The 16362-nt window shown below is 28.5% G+C and overlaps 2 protein-coding genes across 2 annotated transcripts in view; both read left to right on the top strand.

Moving 5' to 3' along the window:
- The window catches only part of LOC111636911 (GPI inositol-deacylase-like), a 17054-nt gene extending 11456 nt beyond the window's left edge, over window positions 1-5598 (top strand). The window contains exons 3-4 of the mRNA XM_023382298.1: window positions 567-587; window positions 5499-5598. Coding sequence (XP_023238066.1) covers window positions 567-587; window positions 5499-5583 — 106 coding nt within the window. The 3' untranslated portion in view covers window positions 5584-5598. The remainder of the gene's footprint in view (window positions 1-566; window positions 588-5498) is intronic.
- Window positions 5599-8606: 3008 nt separating this feature from the next.
- The window catches only part of LOC111636943 (GPI inositol-deacylase-like), a gene marked incomplete at its 5' end in the record, with an annotated part of 86251 nt that continues 78495 nt past the window's right edge, over window positions 8607-16362 (top strand). The window contains 2 exons of the mRNA XM_023382329.1: window positions 8607-8780; window positions 11614-11656. Of these exons, the coding sequence (XP_023238097.1) occupies window positions 8607-8780; window positions 11614-11656 (217 nt within the window). The remainder of the gene's footprint in view (window positions 8781-11613; window positions 11657-16362) is intronic.

Below are 16362 nucleotides of genomic sequence, written 5' to 3'. Positions count from 1 at the left end.
ATATTCGAATTTTATGTTCGAATTTAATTCGAACAAATTCGAACAAAACATTCGAAATAGAAAGCCACTTTCAACCACTTTCAGCCTCATATCTCCCGCACCCTTATAGCTATCGAGACGCAACCACCCTATGCACGAATGGAAACTTGGGGCTACCACCACATACAAACACCATTCACGTGCGATGTGTAGTTTTGGCAGAAAAGTGAAATATAGGGACATACATGTCCATTTATATATATATATAGAGATTAATGTGTAAAAATAAATACCCATTCAGTGATGACATCTAAAATTTTGTATTTTCTAAAAATTATTTAATATAAGATTTCATTTTCATTAAAAATAACAATTGTACCAATGCAAAATTTATAAAGTTTATGTAATCACATCACTACCAGCAGAAAAGAAAGTATTTAGTAAAAGATTTCAAAGTTTGATTTGAGATATTAATGTTTGTAGAATATAATTTATGACTTTAGCTAATGTTATGATTAAATAAATTTAAAAAAAATAATAGGAATAATTAAATTTACTTTTATTCTAGTTAAATTTTCTTTTTGCAGGTTTTATGTAAATTCTTTAAGGTAAGTTTTAATTTAAAAAATATTTCTTAAAATGTTAAAATTACTATGTAGAGTATTATGAAAAAAAAATTGTAATATTATTTTTAAGTTTTAATATCATTTTCTTTCCACGAAAAAAATATGTTTTTAAAATACAAAACGTTTTCAAATTATGCATTCATCTTTAAGATATAATCAAAATGAAAAAATTTAAATGTTATTTTGGACAAATGAAAACAAATAATAACATTACTCTGTAACAAAATACAGAAACTGGGGTTTTTAGGTTAATTGTTTTATTTTTATATAATTTTATAATTGTTTTTATAAAATTAATTTGTCAAAAATCTATTTATTTATTACATCAGTTAGTTGGAGAAATTCATTAGTACTCAAATAAAACAAAAAAATGTTTGGAAAAAAAGCAGGTCTCAATGGCAGTTACAATATCTAGATCACACACACTGGTGATCTAGATATTAAATGTCTAACACACACACACACATGTTAGACATTTGGCTGCCCTATCATGTGAATTGCAAGTGGATTTATAATGTTACCAATAGAAGTTTACTAGTATGTTCTTATGATAGTTTTATATAGTTGATGGGTTTAAAAAATCCATTAAAATATTCGATTTATTTATTCTAATTTTATTGAAATCAAAAATGTACAAGATATAAAACAGAAATAACAAAATATATTCATAAAGATAGAATTGCACTCTTCTTGCCTTCTTATTTGCCAATTCATCAATAACATTTGTTAATTCTAAACTTTCTTACATTTCTTTTTCTATGGCCAACAGTCCTAGATTATTAAACCTTTCTTGAGTCATTGGCATTCTTAAATATGTTTTTGTAAGTTTGAGTTTCAAAAAACTCCTTCACCTAACTGGTAATGTCAGAAAAATTCTTGAAGCTATAAACAAATTAAGAAATGATGACATCAAGTTATTTTTTGCAAATATGTCAAGTTTTTTAATGCATCTGCAATTCCACTATTCAAATTTGTATGTGTTATTAGCTCATTGAAGAGCTCAAGACCATCAACATCTTTGAAGATATAAGCACCAAGTTTTGGCTCTATGGAAGACTTACTGCACACTATTTGTGTATGATAAGTCCTCCATAGAGCCAAAATTTAGTGCTAATATATTCAAATTGTAATATAAGGACAAAAGACAAATCATCAATCATCAACATCCTTAATTTTTTTACTTCCTTTGTTAATTTGAAGGAAAACATCTAAATCAAAACAAGATTTTTTAAAATTTCATCTTTAGTCATTTCTCCAAATTCATAAAAAAATTTAAATCTATTATTACATTCATTTAGATTTTCAAATCCTTCATGATTGGAATTTTAAGCTGTAAAATACAATTTTTTCTAACAATTGTTTGTATCAACAATTGTTAGATAAAATTGTATTTTAAACAATTCTATTGGATTTAAGATTTGTTCTTCTGGACTTTCATAATCAAAATGCCAAACTTTAGTTCTACTCCTGGAAATTCTGCCATTATATTTACTTTGGGAGCTAAATCTGGTTCATTTACACTAAATTAAAATAAATAAGCACAAAATGAAAACAGTACCTGTTGTTTATTTTTTATCAGCAAAAGTTCTATCACATAATTTCTTACATTTGGATTTACAATTTATGCACCTATTGTCATAAAAGTGTTCCCAAGACTACAAATAAAGATATCCCTTGATTAACGCATTTAATTAATCTCTTGATGCTACCATGTACAGTGGTGCCTCGTATAACGTACGCCTCAAATAACAGATGCTGTGAACAATGGACTTTCTGTTTGGCTGTTATGTGACTCGAGCAACGGACTGGCTGCGAACAACAGGCTTTCCGTTCAGCAGTTATGTGAGGCGAACAATGGACTTTCTGCGAACAAGTGTGAATGATGTAGTCTGTAGTGTCTTTGTAATCCAAAATGATAATTGGTAGACGAACGAACAGCAATTGGTTAGAAAACATTATGTTTTATTTAAAAATTTCTTTTCTAACCAATTGCTGTTCATTCGTCTACCAATTATCGTTTTGGATTACAAAAACGCTACATACTGCATTTGATGATACAGCAACCACGTCCTCTACATTAAGTGTGAATGATGTTTCCACTCTTTTGCCATTGTCAATGACAATCTGCTATTTTTAGAATATATTAGTATTATTAGAATATATTAGTATATCTGAAGTACAGAGCTCCCGTTGGGATTCGGCTTGCTCCCTTGTTTATTTCCGTACATCACCTCAGTGCAGTGTATTTACATTTATTCAAGTGTTGTGCAAATCATGACTTCTAAAAAAACAGAAAGGTGATTTCAATTGAAACAAAGCAAAAAATCATCAGAAGGAGTGAAAGTTGACAAAAACTTCCTTGTCAAATGGAAAGATGTTCAAGAGTTTACCAACACATTATCCAAACAGAGTTGAGGCCAACAGGATCAATGATCTCTACAATGACACCCTTGCCCATCATTTCCGACAGGTGTTGAAGAAGAGAGAGAAACAGACCACCTTGGACATGTTTTTCAAGAAGCGAGCTGCCAAAAGACAAAGGATGGAACAAGAGGAGTTGACCCTGCAAGCCCTGGTAGCTTCTCCTGAATCTGACTCTGATTAAAAACAATAAAAAGAGACCTGCTACAATGTGTAAAAAGTCTGTATCTGTATGAATGTGTGAAAAAACTGTTTCTTAACTTCCTTTTCACAACATCTGACTACCTGGCATAATTGATGACTGCTCCATTTTCATTTTTTTTATGGTACAGTACGGTTATTTTATGCCGTGGAACAAATTGTGTTTTAACATGTATTTTTAAGGGAAAATGTGTTTTGTATAACGGACTTTTTACTTAACAGATGTGCACCTGAACGGATTAAGTACGTTATATGAGGCACCACTGTACATCAAAATAGCATTAATCAAATTCAGTGGTACCTTGGCCTTGGTCTTGACCAAACAATCTTGACTCGCAAGAACAAATTTTTGGTTAATAACAAATATTTTTAGTTCAACTTTGTCATCCATAAGAGAAGTCTTCTATGATAAAAATATGTAACCAATTTAAAAGTACAATAGAGCGTTGTTTATTCGAAAGTTGGTTATATGAAATGTTAGTTATCCGAACGAATTCCAGTTGGCAAATTTAATTTTCGCTAGTGCTATGGCGCTGCATTCTTTCGCTATATCTTGGGCTACTCCAATATTTTTTTTGTTGGTATGTGTGTTTTAGCTGGCATCACTGGCACTTTTGTGTGGTGTTTTTCTCAGGACTGTGTGTTGTGCTGAATCGAATGTTTTTGATACTAAATCACCTTCTAAAGTATAATTTTTTGTTTTTATATTTTTCAATATATTTATTTTGTTTGTAAAAATAAAGAAATAATTTTTAACGATACAATATTTTTTACTTTTATTTGCTGGAAATTTTGAATTTAGGTGTGATTTGCGGATACAATAGCCATGATTATTATTATAAAAATTTTCGTTAGGCTTAACATCGATGAAAATTCAGCACGAAGTGACACGCAACGAAGAAAAATTTCAACATGGGATAGGGTAATATATTTTTTAGTACATAATCGGTTATTCGAAAAAGAAGTTATCCGGACAACCCCAGTCCCCAATTGATTCGGATAAACGATGCTCTACTGTAAAATGAAACTTTAGAGATGCCTACCTTTGTCAGACAACCTGTTTGTTTTTTTTTTTTACTTAATGCATGTGAAACACAATTATTTTGTTAGTGATACACTAAGACTTTTTTTGCAAGTTTACATGTTGTTATTCATTGATTTTTAACAATTTCTTCCTGAAATTTCTTTTCAACATTTTGGCACCTTGTATGCTTTGTAACCTTTAGTTCAAAATTTCCTGAATGAAACTTTCAAAACCACACATATGACATGTCCAACATTTAGGAGCATCTTTCCCATATACTATGAATATTTTTTACTGTTTGTATAGCATTATATTTTTTGCAAAACTTAAAAAGCATAATGTGCCTGATATGCATTTTATCTACAGATTTTGATTTGATTTTATTCAAACAAAATGCAAGTAAAGTTTTAAAATAAGCTTCTAAACAAAGAATACAATATCATATTAACAGTAATGTGTTAAATTTCACAACTACTGTAATTAAACTACATACCTATATCAGAAATCACCCTAAGCATGAAAATAGCAAATTTACCAACACCTTATTTGCCGAGAAAAATATATCTATGTTAGGTAAAGATGGTCAGGTGGCAATGTCTTCTACATTCACCTGTGTGTTGATGTGAGTCATGGCCTTGCAACATTATCCTCTCCAGTGGATGTTGATAACCATCCAAGTCACTGCTCATCTCTGAGTTTCACACTTATCATGGAATTGTCTGCATTGTTGCTGTAACATTTTACTTTGACATTATGTCTAATTCATACACTTCTACCAGCTGCTTATGGATCTCAGTGTCAAATGTGCTAAGTGCCCATTAATAGTGGACAACTGCTCACACTTTATCCTTTGTATATCTCTGAAAGTGACATTTGCTATCTTGTTTCTCAGTGTATTGGGCAAGCATTTGTGATAACTTCTGACTACTGATGCTCATGCACAACATGCACCTTATGACAAAACAGAATGCATTTTAAGAATGATGATGTCTCTACAAGTTAGTACATGATATTTTTTATCCTATAAGCAATGTTGTAACTAGCTTTTCATCTGGCTTATACAAGGTTTTATTTTTGTACTTTTTGATTTTTTGGGAAATAAATTAATAATAAAACAAATATGATAAAGCAATTGTTTATAAATAATTTTTATATGCAAGAATTATTTAGGATCATTTACATGTATTTATAAACTATAATATTATTACTGTATATTTAACAATTTTTTATGTCAGTTTTTTTTTGAGGCCTTTTTGTCGTAGACCCTATCTATGCACCTGTCTAGTTGTGGTACTGCCTATAAGTGCATTGACTTTGAAAATATGGATATAGGAAACTTACTTTCAGACTATTCTATATTCTATATATATATAACAAATAAATAAATATTTTAATTTTTATTCAATCAAAATTTTAAATAAGGTTATTCATTTTAGAAAAGGTCAATTTCAAGGTATTCCTGTAATTTTTGTTCCTGGAAATGCTGGAAGTTATCGTCAAGTTCGTTCTGCAGGATCAGTTGCACTTCAGATGGCCCAGTCTCTGAATACTCAATATCATTTTAATTTTTTTGCAGTTGATTTTAATGAGGTAATATTTTAATATTTTTATATATAATAAATATATTTTCAATTATTTTGTGATGTCAAGTTTAAGTAATTAAGTCCTTTGTGTTTTAATGATTTGAAATCAGAATATGATGTATTTTGTGTCAAATTGTTTTTAACAAATCATGTTAATGAGTTTTTTAAAGAAATTCTTTTTATTTATAGATTTTTACAACTTAAACATTTTTGTTTAATAATATATAATAAATAATTAATGTTGTTCCTGAAAACGGATGCTACAATGGAATTGCACACATTCCTGATTTTTTATATATGGCATCACTGTTCCTGTCATTACATAACAACCTACATAAAGTAGGCTGGAAAACAATCGGTAAAATGAGGCCATGAGTTCTAAAGAGATGGGCTATGCTTACAGTGACCATATTTTTTGGGGGAAAATAAAGGACATGTCAAAGAAAATCAAAAAATACCTTATAAAATTTATAAGTTTATAACTTTTATTATGAAAATAGTAGCATACAACAATGTGTACATTAAAATTTTAAACAATCTGAATTATTACACATACACACATTGTAAAAATTTAAACAACATTAATTTTGATACTTTTCAGTAGAATTAATTTTTTTATAGCACCGTTTCACGCTTTAAAGTCATAAAATTCCATACGGTTCATTTGAAAGTTGTATTTGATGGAAATACATGCTTCTAATGTGCTTACTTTTAAATGGGTTTTTTTCATTCATCCGCATATTATTCAGCAATGAAAATATTCGTTCAACAGAGGCATTAGGTCCAGGGAGACAAAGAAAATTCTACGATTTTACAAATGTTTTTGAAAACAATTTCTTTTGCTATAAAATGTTCAAAAATCTCAATTCACCTTTGATGGCAGGGCTGGTTATTCTGTCACCATTCGTCAATCTTTTCATTTGTGACATATTTTTTTACACATGAAACTTCATCAAATAATTCACCGTCGAGTATATTTACGGACCAATGATTCGAAATAAGATATAGCTTTCCTCTACTTTCGCCNTGTTTTTATATTTTTCAATATATTTATTTTGTTTGTAAAAATAAAGAAATAATTTTTAACGATACAATATTTTTTACTTTTATTTGCTGGAAATTTTGAATTTAGGTGTGATTTGCGGATACAATAGCCACGATTATTATTATAAAAATTTTCGTTAGGCTTAACATCGATGAAAATTCAGCACGAAGTGACACGCAACGAAGAAAAATTTCAACATGGGATAGGGTAATATATTTTTTAGTACATAATCGGTTATTCGAAAAAGAAGTTATCCGGACAACCCCAGTCCCCAATTGATTCGGATAAACGATGCTCTACTGTAAAATGAAACTTTAGAGATGCCTACCTTTGTCAGACAACCTGTTTGTTTTTTTTTTTTTTACTTAATGCATGTGAAACACAATTATTTTGTTAGTGATACACTAAGACTTTTTTTGCAAGTTTACATGTTGTTATTCATTGATTTTTAACAATTTCTTCCTGAAATTTCTTTTCAACATTTTGGCACCTTGTATGCTTTGTAACCTTTAGTTCAAAATTTCCTGAATGAAACTTTCAAAACCACACATATGACATGTCCAACATTTAGGAGCATCTTTCCCATATACTATGAATATTTTTTACTGTTTGTATAGCATTATATTTTTTGCAAAACTTAAAAAGCATAATGTGCCTGATATGCATTTTATCTACAGATTTTGATTTGATTTTATTCAAACAAAATGCAAGTAAAGTTTTAAAATAAGCTTCTAAACAAAGAATACAATATCATATTAACAGTAATGTGTTAAATTTCACAACTACTGTAATTAAACTACATACCTATATCAGAAATCACCCTAAGCATGAAAATAGCAAATTTACCAACACCTTATTTGCCGAGAAAAATATATCTATGTTAGGTAAAGATGGTCAGGTGGCAATGTCTTCTACATTCACCTGTGTGTTGATGTGAGTCATGGCCTTGCAACATTATCCTCTCCAGTGGATGTTGATAACCATCCAAGTCACTGCTCATCTCTGAGTTTCACACTTATCATGGAATTGTCTGCATTGTTGCTGTAACATTTTACTTTGACATTATGTCTAATTCATACACTTCTACCAGCTGCTTATGGATCTCAGTGTCAAATGTGCTAAGTGCCCATTAATAGTGGACAACTGCTCACACTTTATCCTTTGTATATCTCTGAAAGTGACATTTGCTATCTTGTTTCTCAGTGTATTGGGCAAGCATTTGTGATAACTTCTGACTACTGATGCTCATGCACAACATGCACCTTATGACAAAACAGAATGCATTTTAAGAATGATGATGTCTCTACAAGTTAGTACATGATATTTTTTATCCTATAAGCAATGTTGTAACTAGCTTTTCATCTGGCTTATACAAGGTTTTATTTTTGTACTTTTTGATTTTTTGGGAAATAAATTAATAATAAAACAAATATGATAAAGCAATTGTTTATAAATAATTTTTATATGCAAGAATTATTTAGGATCATTTACATGTATTTATAAACTATAATATTATTACTGTATATTTAACAATTTTTTATGTCAGTTTTTTTTTGAGGCCTTTTTGTCATAGACCCTATCTATGCACCTGTCTAGTTGTGGTACTGCCTATAAGTGCATTGACTTTGAAAATATGGATACAGGAAACTTACTTTCAGACTATTCTATATTCTATATATATATAACAAATAAATAAATATTTTAATTTTTATTCAATCAAAATTTTAAATAAGGTTATTCATTTTAGAAAAGGTCAATTTCAAGGTATTCCTGTAATTTTTGTTCCTGGAAATGCTGGAAGTTATCGTCAAGTTCGTTCTGCAGGATCAGTTGCACTTCAGATGGCCCAGTCTCTGAATACTCAATATCATTTTAATTTTTTTGCAGTTGATTTTAATGAGGTAATATTTTAATATTTTTATATATAATAAATATATTTTCAATTATTTTGTGATGTCAAGTTTAAGTAATTAAGTCCTTTGTGTTTTAATGATTTGAAATCAGAATATGATGTATTTTGTGTCAAATTGTTTTTAACAAATCATGTTAATGAGTTTTTTAAAGAAATTCTTTTTATTTATAGATTTTTACAACTTAAACATTTTTGTTTAATAATATATAATAAATAATTAATGTTGTTCCTGAAAACGGATGCTACAATGGAATTGCACACATTCCTGATTTTTTATATATGGCATCACTGTTCCTGTCATTACATAACAACCTACATAAAGTAGGCTGAAAAACAATCGGTAAAATGAGGCCATGAGTTCTAAAGAGATGGGCTATGCTTACAGTGACCATATTTTTTGGGGGAAAATAAAGGACATGTCAAAGAAAATCAAAAAATACCTTATAAAATTTATAAGTTTATAACTTTTATTATGAAAATAGTAGCATACAACAATGTGTACATTAAAATTTTAAACAATCTGAATTATTACACATACACACATTGTAAAAATTTAAACAACATTAATTTTGATACTTTTCAGTAGAATTAATTTTTTTATAGCACCGTTTCACGCTTTAAAGTCATAAAATTCCATACGGTTCATTTGAAAGTTGTATTTGATGGAAATACATGCTTCTAATGTGCTTACTTTTAAATGGGTTTTTTTCATTCATCCGCATATTATTCAGCAATGAAAATATTCGTTCAACAGAGGCATTAGGTCCAGGGAGACAAAGAAAATTCTACGATTTTACAAATGTTTTTGAAAACAATTTCTTTTGCTGTAAAATGTTCAAAAATCTCAATTCACCTTTGATGGCAGGGCTGGTTATTCTGTCACCATTCGTCGATCTTTTCGTTTGTGACATATTTTTTTACACATGAAACTTCATCAAATAATTCACCGTCGAGTATATTTACGGACCAATGATTCGAAATAAAGATATAGCTTTCCTCTACTTTCGCCCACAAAGGGATTTCGCATAATGTGACCCATTCAAACACCTCTATTTCAATAAAAAACATGTCCCAATTATTTAGATAATCTATGCACGTTTGATAAAATGTGTACACAGCATCATTGAATTTTTTGGCTTGTATATTTTCTGATTTTTCTAATGCTAAAACCACTTTTCTAATAACAATAGGAAGAAACCCCTCATTTTTTCTTTCAACTAACTTCAGCTTTAATTAACAAGTGTATCATCCATCAACTAGAGAGTTAAAAAACTATCACAAAAATCCCCATAAGAGTGTCCACCCCCTGGTACTGTCAGTGGGCCGTTTGGTTGGCGACACACTGCACTACTGCGCTCTATGTAGCAATGCAACACTGGTCGTGATGGCGTATACAAAACTAACTTGTTCAATATATTATTAAAAAAAATTTTTTTAAACTTTGCGTTAACTTTACAAAATAAAGGACAAAATGCCTATTTTAGAAAATAAATAAAGTTAAAGGACAGAGCAGTGAAATAAAGGACTGTCCTCTTAAATAAAGGACGTATGGTCACTGTAGCTATGCTTAAAGATAAAGTGCCCACAAAAGGAATTGGCAGATGAATAATGCAATTTCATTGAAGCATTCGTTTTCAGGAACAACATTAATGTATGTTTGAGCCATGTCCAGAATGTTGCAAGTTCGGATAGCAGAACATGAAGTGGATATTGCCAATAAGAAACTCACAACTGAGCTTTCAAAAAGTGTATTAGAGCATGGCTACATACCCCTTTGGGCTAATACTAGATTACTGAGATGGTGGTATGACAAAATAACTTTATTCTTATGAGAAAATCTTTATATCACATCAGTTTAACCCTGTAATACCCTACCATCGATATTCTGCATCTATGGATAGAATTATTTAAGCAATTATCTTTGTAGATGTTCTAAAGATCTTTACACTTAGAAGTTATATTTTTGTATAAAATTTCATGTACATTGCATTTTTATTAGACTGTTCTAAGTTTTGTTGAATATTTAATATTCTAACATTGTGCCTTAACTGATTTTAAAAAAGAAATGTTTCATCATTTAGGTTCTATTCTTATGTTTGAAGTTTGTGCTTGATTTTTGCCTGATGACGAAGGCTATAAGTTTTTGAAAGTACTCAAACTTTTAACAAATACATGTATTTTAATGTTGGTTAGGTGTGGTTTCTTTCCCATATAGTCACACTGTATGTATTTAATACTATAAAAACAACTTATTAAATCATAGTACTATTATTCAAACTTAAAAAATGCAGTATAATTGTAATTTTTAAACGTTTTTGGTTGTCTTAAACAAACATCTTTAGGACAAATTGAAACAAATTTCAATTTAAAAAGAAAAAAAAAAAGCTGAAATGTGGAAAGCACATATCAAAAATGTGGGAAATCAAACATGCACATTTAAATTTTTGTTGTTCTAAAACATTAATATTTGAAATCAGCTTGTTCCAGAGGACATTCCAGCTTTTGTTCATCTTTTTAAATAGAAATTTGTTTCTTTCTGTCTTGAAGGTCATTTTAAGGTGACTAAAAACTTTTGAAAATTAAAATTATACTGCATTTTTAAAGGTTTGAGTAGTAGTAGTGTGGTTTATGACAAGTGAAGTTTTCAGGAAAGTGCAATTTATTAAAAAAATTTGAATAAATGTTTGATTTTTTTTGCTATGATAATAATAAATATAATGAACATGAATATAAATATATGATATTTTATTTATTAGTTATTAGATGTTAAGAAAACTTTGATATTTTTATATTCTAATATTTACTTGATATTTAATTTTCAGGAACTATCTGCATTATTTGGTGGTGTTTTAGAAAAGCAAACAGGTATTAAAAAATTTAACAATCATAATTAAATTCTGATTGTTAAATTTTAGTTATTAGATATAATTAAATTAAGTTTTTTTTAAAAAGTAAAGCATACAACATTTTACAATGTAAATGTAAACTAAATATTATGGTCAAATTCTTATTTCAATTAATTATTAAAACCTTTACCCAGCTTCAGTTTTTGCATAAAATCAATCACAAAATATGATTCAAAAATGTGTGAACAATGATCTATATGATAATATAAAGTACAGTACATTTTAATCTTGTATATTAAATATATTATTATTAATATTTTGAATAATATATACAGTTGAATCTGTCTATTTTGAATCTTGTGGGAGTGAGAAAAAAAATTCAAGATAAACAGGTTTTGAGATATAGAGGTTCCTACAGAAAACAGTAATAGATTTGATTGGAGGTACAGTATTTTATTAATACAATAGCAAATATAGTACATACATATAGTAGGTAATAATAAAAGATTTTTGACATACCTTAATATAATTTAATATAGTATAATATACACCTTAAATAGTTTGTCAATAGTTTCTGATGCCCACTTTCTTCAGCCAATAAGACACAAGCCAAACTCACAGCCAATCAGAGAAAAGCAGCATTAATTGCAACTGTATACTGTATTGTAAGAGATGTTTCTCAACTGCAATTTATACTACCAAAATGTAGTTGCTGAGATTTGAATTTGTAATTGACATTTCAGTTCATAATTTGAGATGAAGGTTTTGGGAGAAAATTATTTGAAATAAACATGGAAGATATATTGAATTTATGCTGAAAATGCAGGGAGAAAAATAAATTTTGAGATAAAGAAGTTTCCAAGATAAACATATTTGAGAGAGACAGGTTCAACTGTATTTTTTATTTACATAATTGTTATTTAGCTAGAACATTTTCTTATGATTTATAAAACTAACAAATTCTATGTAAAACTAACAATGTAATCTGTGGGGCATTCCATTTCAGTTCAGATAGGAGTTAACATGATCCAGATTTTGATGATTTTCATGGAGTGGTTTTGTTTTATATCTATGTGAAGCTTTGCCAAAACATTTTGAAAAATTTTTATTTTATATTAGTTTTCAGAATTTGAACTTTTTGAAAAAGCTGTTTACTTGAACATATAACTTTGAAAGTAAGTTCAATATGGAGATGTGATTTGTTGAATTATATAGTTTAAAGGTCAGGAAACAATAGTTCATAGTTCATTTTTTGATTTGAACATTTTTTTTGTTGTTTATAAATTTCAAATTTACTGTATTTACTCACGTATAAGATGACCTTGTATATAGGATGAGGTGTGACTTTAAAGATCAAAATAAAGAAAATTAGAATTATTAATACAATTCTAATTTTATTTCATTTAACCACAAGTAAAATATCAAATGAACATAAATGCACCACATTATCCCACAAAAATTACTGGCATTTTAAACTTTAGGGAAAACTTATAAAATCGACAACATAATTTTTGTTCTTGTGAAGCAGGTGAATTGGGAACCTTTTTTTGCCAATTCTTAACAGTCTAATCCACTCTCCATTGATTACACTTATGAGTTTCTCCAAATTCTGATTTCCGAATAATCATCTGTTTTCACGTGGGAATGGATTAAAACATATTGGGCCTCCCATGTAATTTTGGAATTTAATTCAAAAGCTTTGCTTTTCCTATTGCTATTCATCTTTACTCCTGACAATATACAAGAACAATTCAAACGACCCAGATAAAATACTTATGTTTTTAAATACAAGAAGTTAAGCATCTGGAAAAAATGCAAATACATGGTTTACAAAAATTATTTGCAAAAAGACAAAGAATCTTTCACTTGCACATATAGGACAACCTAGGAATTTGAAGCTGTGATAAATGAATAAAAACTTCATCTTATATGTGAGTAAATACCGTATTTATTTTATTTATTACATATAAAGAAGGAAATGTCACAAGACAATTAATATCATCTCTGGTAAATAATACTCATAACAAAGAATTAAAATACAACTAACAAATAAGTTGAATCGATAAGTATATATATTTAAATATAACTAAAATAATAAAAATTACAAATTATAAAGTAACTGTTTACAGATGTGTTTAAAATGTAAAAAATCTTATGTAAAGATTGTTCCACTAAGCCCATATTCTGAATAGACCAATAGAAGGATTTGAAAGTGGCCAGCCTAGAGGATGGAGTAAAAAAAAAACAAGTTTGATTATGAGTAATGCTTAGTGGAATTCTAACATACAGACAATCAGAATGAATGAAACCATGGAAATATTTAAATAAAAATAAACAATCAAAATATTTGACATGTTTGGAAAAATTGACAATTTTCAATCTGGACCTAGCTACATTAGAATTAGGGGTAAAATGAAGGTTACAAAGTTTATTTAAAATAAGAAATACTTTACCTCATTCTTTTAATATCTTTTCTAAATGGGAAGAAACAGTCATAGCCCATATTGGCAGACAATAATCAAGTAAAGACTGAATATTGAGAAATTAAATGGATTATAATACTGTTTTATAAGAAATAGTTTTGCAAAAGTGCCAAAGAATTCTACAATGAATATAAGGATTTAATGATTTTATCAACATGTCCTTGGAATGTAAGTTTGGTATCAAAATAATACTGAGGTCATTAAAGAATTAACATATTTTATGGATTTATTATCTATGTAGAAAATGAGTAACTGAGTATTATGAATTAATGAAAAAAACATTATTACAGTTTTTTGGCATTAAGTTTTTAGATTAGCATTTTCCAGGACAGGAAGTCAAATGGTGTAGATAAGTCTGAAGCACCTGAGGGTTGTGGTTGATCACTTTAATATAGTCAGTATAGGATATTACAGGTGAAGTAATTTGACCAAGTATATTGTTCATATAAGCTGAAAAACAAAGACTGCCTAAAGTTGAATCTTGCTGAATGCCACATAAGGGAGGAAAATTCAAAAATTCAAAATCACAAAGTTTAATTTTACAGGTACTGTATGTAGAAGATAGTAATTACTATGCTAGGATTGATATGCAGGTTTCAGTTTTGAAGTATATTCTAATGAGGGGATGGCATGACATTGGGATCACTAATTTTGATCAAACTTGGTGAGGTTATTATGCATTCCCAATGACTGACATGTGCCAAATAGTAATGTGTACTATTCAAAATTAAAGGAGAAAACTGAGGTTGAAAATTGCAAATCACTTAAAACCTACAGAATTTCTTTCATTTGTATTGTGGTTGTGGCTTGGTGAGGGCACGTCAGTTTCATTACAGTGAGTTTGTATTTTGAATCTTAGTGGTATCAATGTATATTTTTTTTATACAATATTATAATTTTTAATTTTTGATATTTTTAAATTTATAATATTGTTAGAGAGAAAAACTGATTTATTTTTAGAAAACTACAAATGAACAATAAACAGGGTAATAAAACAAAGTCCATCTGTTTCAAGTAACAAGTCAATCTCAAAAGCAATTAACAAATGCTTCCTAACAATATTTATTTAAAATCAAAACATTTTCTGTATTTTCATGTACAGTTCATACTTACTCTGACAACAAAGTCATTGTTTAACTTAAATACCTCTATAATTGCATCTTCATTTTGCTAAAGAATGAAAAGATGGCTTTGATATCTTGTGCTAAAATTGATAGCATAGAAATTTGTTCTGCAGAAGAATCACTGCATAACAATATTACAAAATTTACATATTATGAAAGCATCCTTCAAAATCAAGACCTAATTGCAGCCAAGAGTTCTTTAACAATTTCAGAAGTTGCAAAGGTGGTAAGAAAAAAAAAACTTTTATAAGCACTCTGATATTTTGCAATGTGATATGATATGAATAATTTCCCTCCAAATTAGTTGATGATGGAGAAGTGTTTTTAAACATTAATTTTGTTTTTCCAGTGACATATGTAAATCTTTTTACTATAAAAAATCTGCATTTATTTAATGCCTACATCACAGAAATGTTTATAGTTTCATATGCTTATAAGACAATTATCATTTACAAAATTGTGCTCACAGAAAGCAAACAGATTGAATAATGTTAATAAAAAGGTCTTTTTTATTAACAAAATTGGCCTTGAATAATAATAATTTTGTTTAAATCTAATCCTCTTCCCAAATAAATTATAAATAAATGTTAGTATGAATTCCATATATACTGTACTGTACATGAATATTTGAAAATAACTTTTAAATGAATAAAATAAATTCAAAAATACAATACAATCTTCTGAAAGCCAATCAACCTAAAATTTCGGTTAACTGAAAATGTTCCAGTCGGACTGTGTCATGCTGAATTGAACGTTTTTGATACTAGATTAACTTCTAAAGTATAATTTTTTTTGTTTTTATATTTTTCAATATATTTATTTTGTTTGTACAAAATAAAGAAATAATTTTTAACAACACAGGTATACCTCGCCTTATGTCGGTAATTGGTTCCAGGAAAACGACGTAAGTCGAATTTACTTGTCTCCGAATCTACTTATCACTAGGCTAAACTGTAAATTACCATTCCCGGTTCTGTATTTTATTTATTAATGCATTTTTAATAATATATGGTTAATAAAAATCTATTTTAAGCTTACAAACAAATAAATTTTAGTTTTTAATATAGTACAGAAAAAAGTATTCTAAATTTACGAATGCATGTACTGTAAATACAGAA

Source organism: Centruroides sculpturatus, unplaced genomic scaffold (assembly GCF_000671375.1).
Source record: "Centruroides sculpturatus isolate CEXI.00-Female unplaced genomic scaffold, Cexi_2.0 scaffold128, whole genome shotgun sequence".
NCBI classification, from domain to species: Eukaryota; Metazoa; Arthropoda; class Arachnida; order Scorpiones; family Buthidae; genus Centruroides; species Centruroides sculpturatus.
The sequence above is the reverse complement of the archived record's forward strand: the minus strand, read 5'-3'. Positions and strand labels throughout refer to the sequence as shown.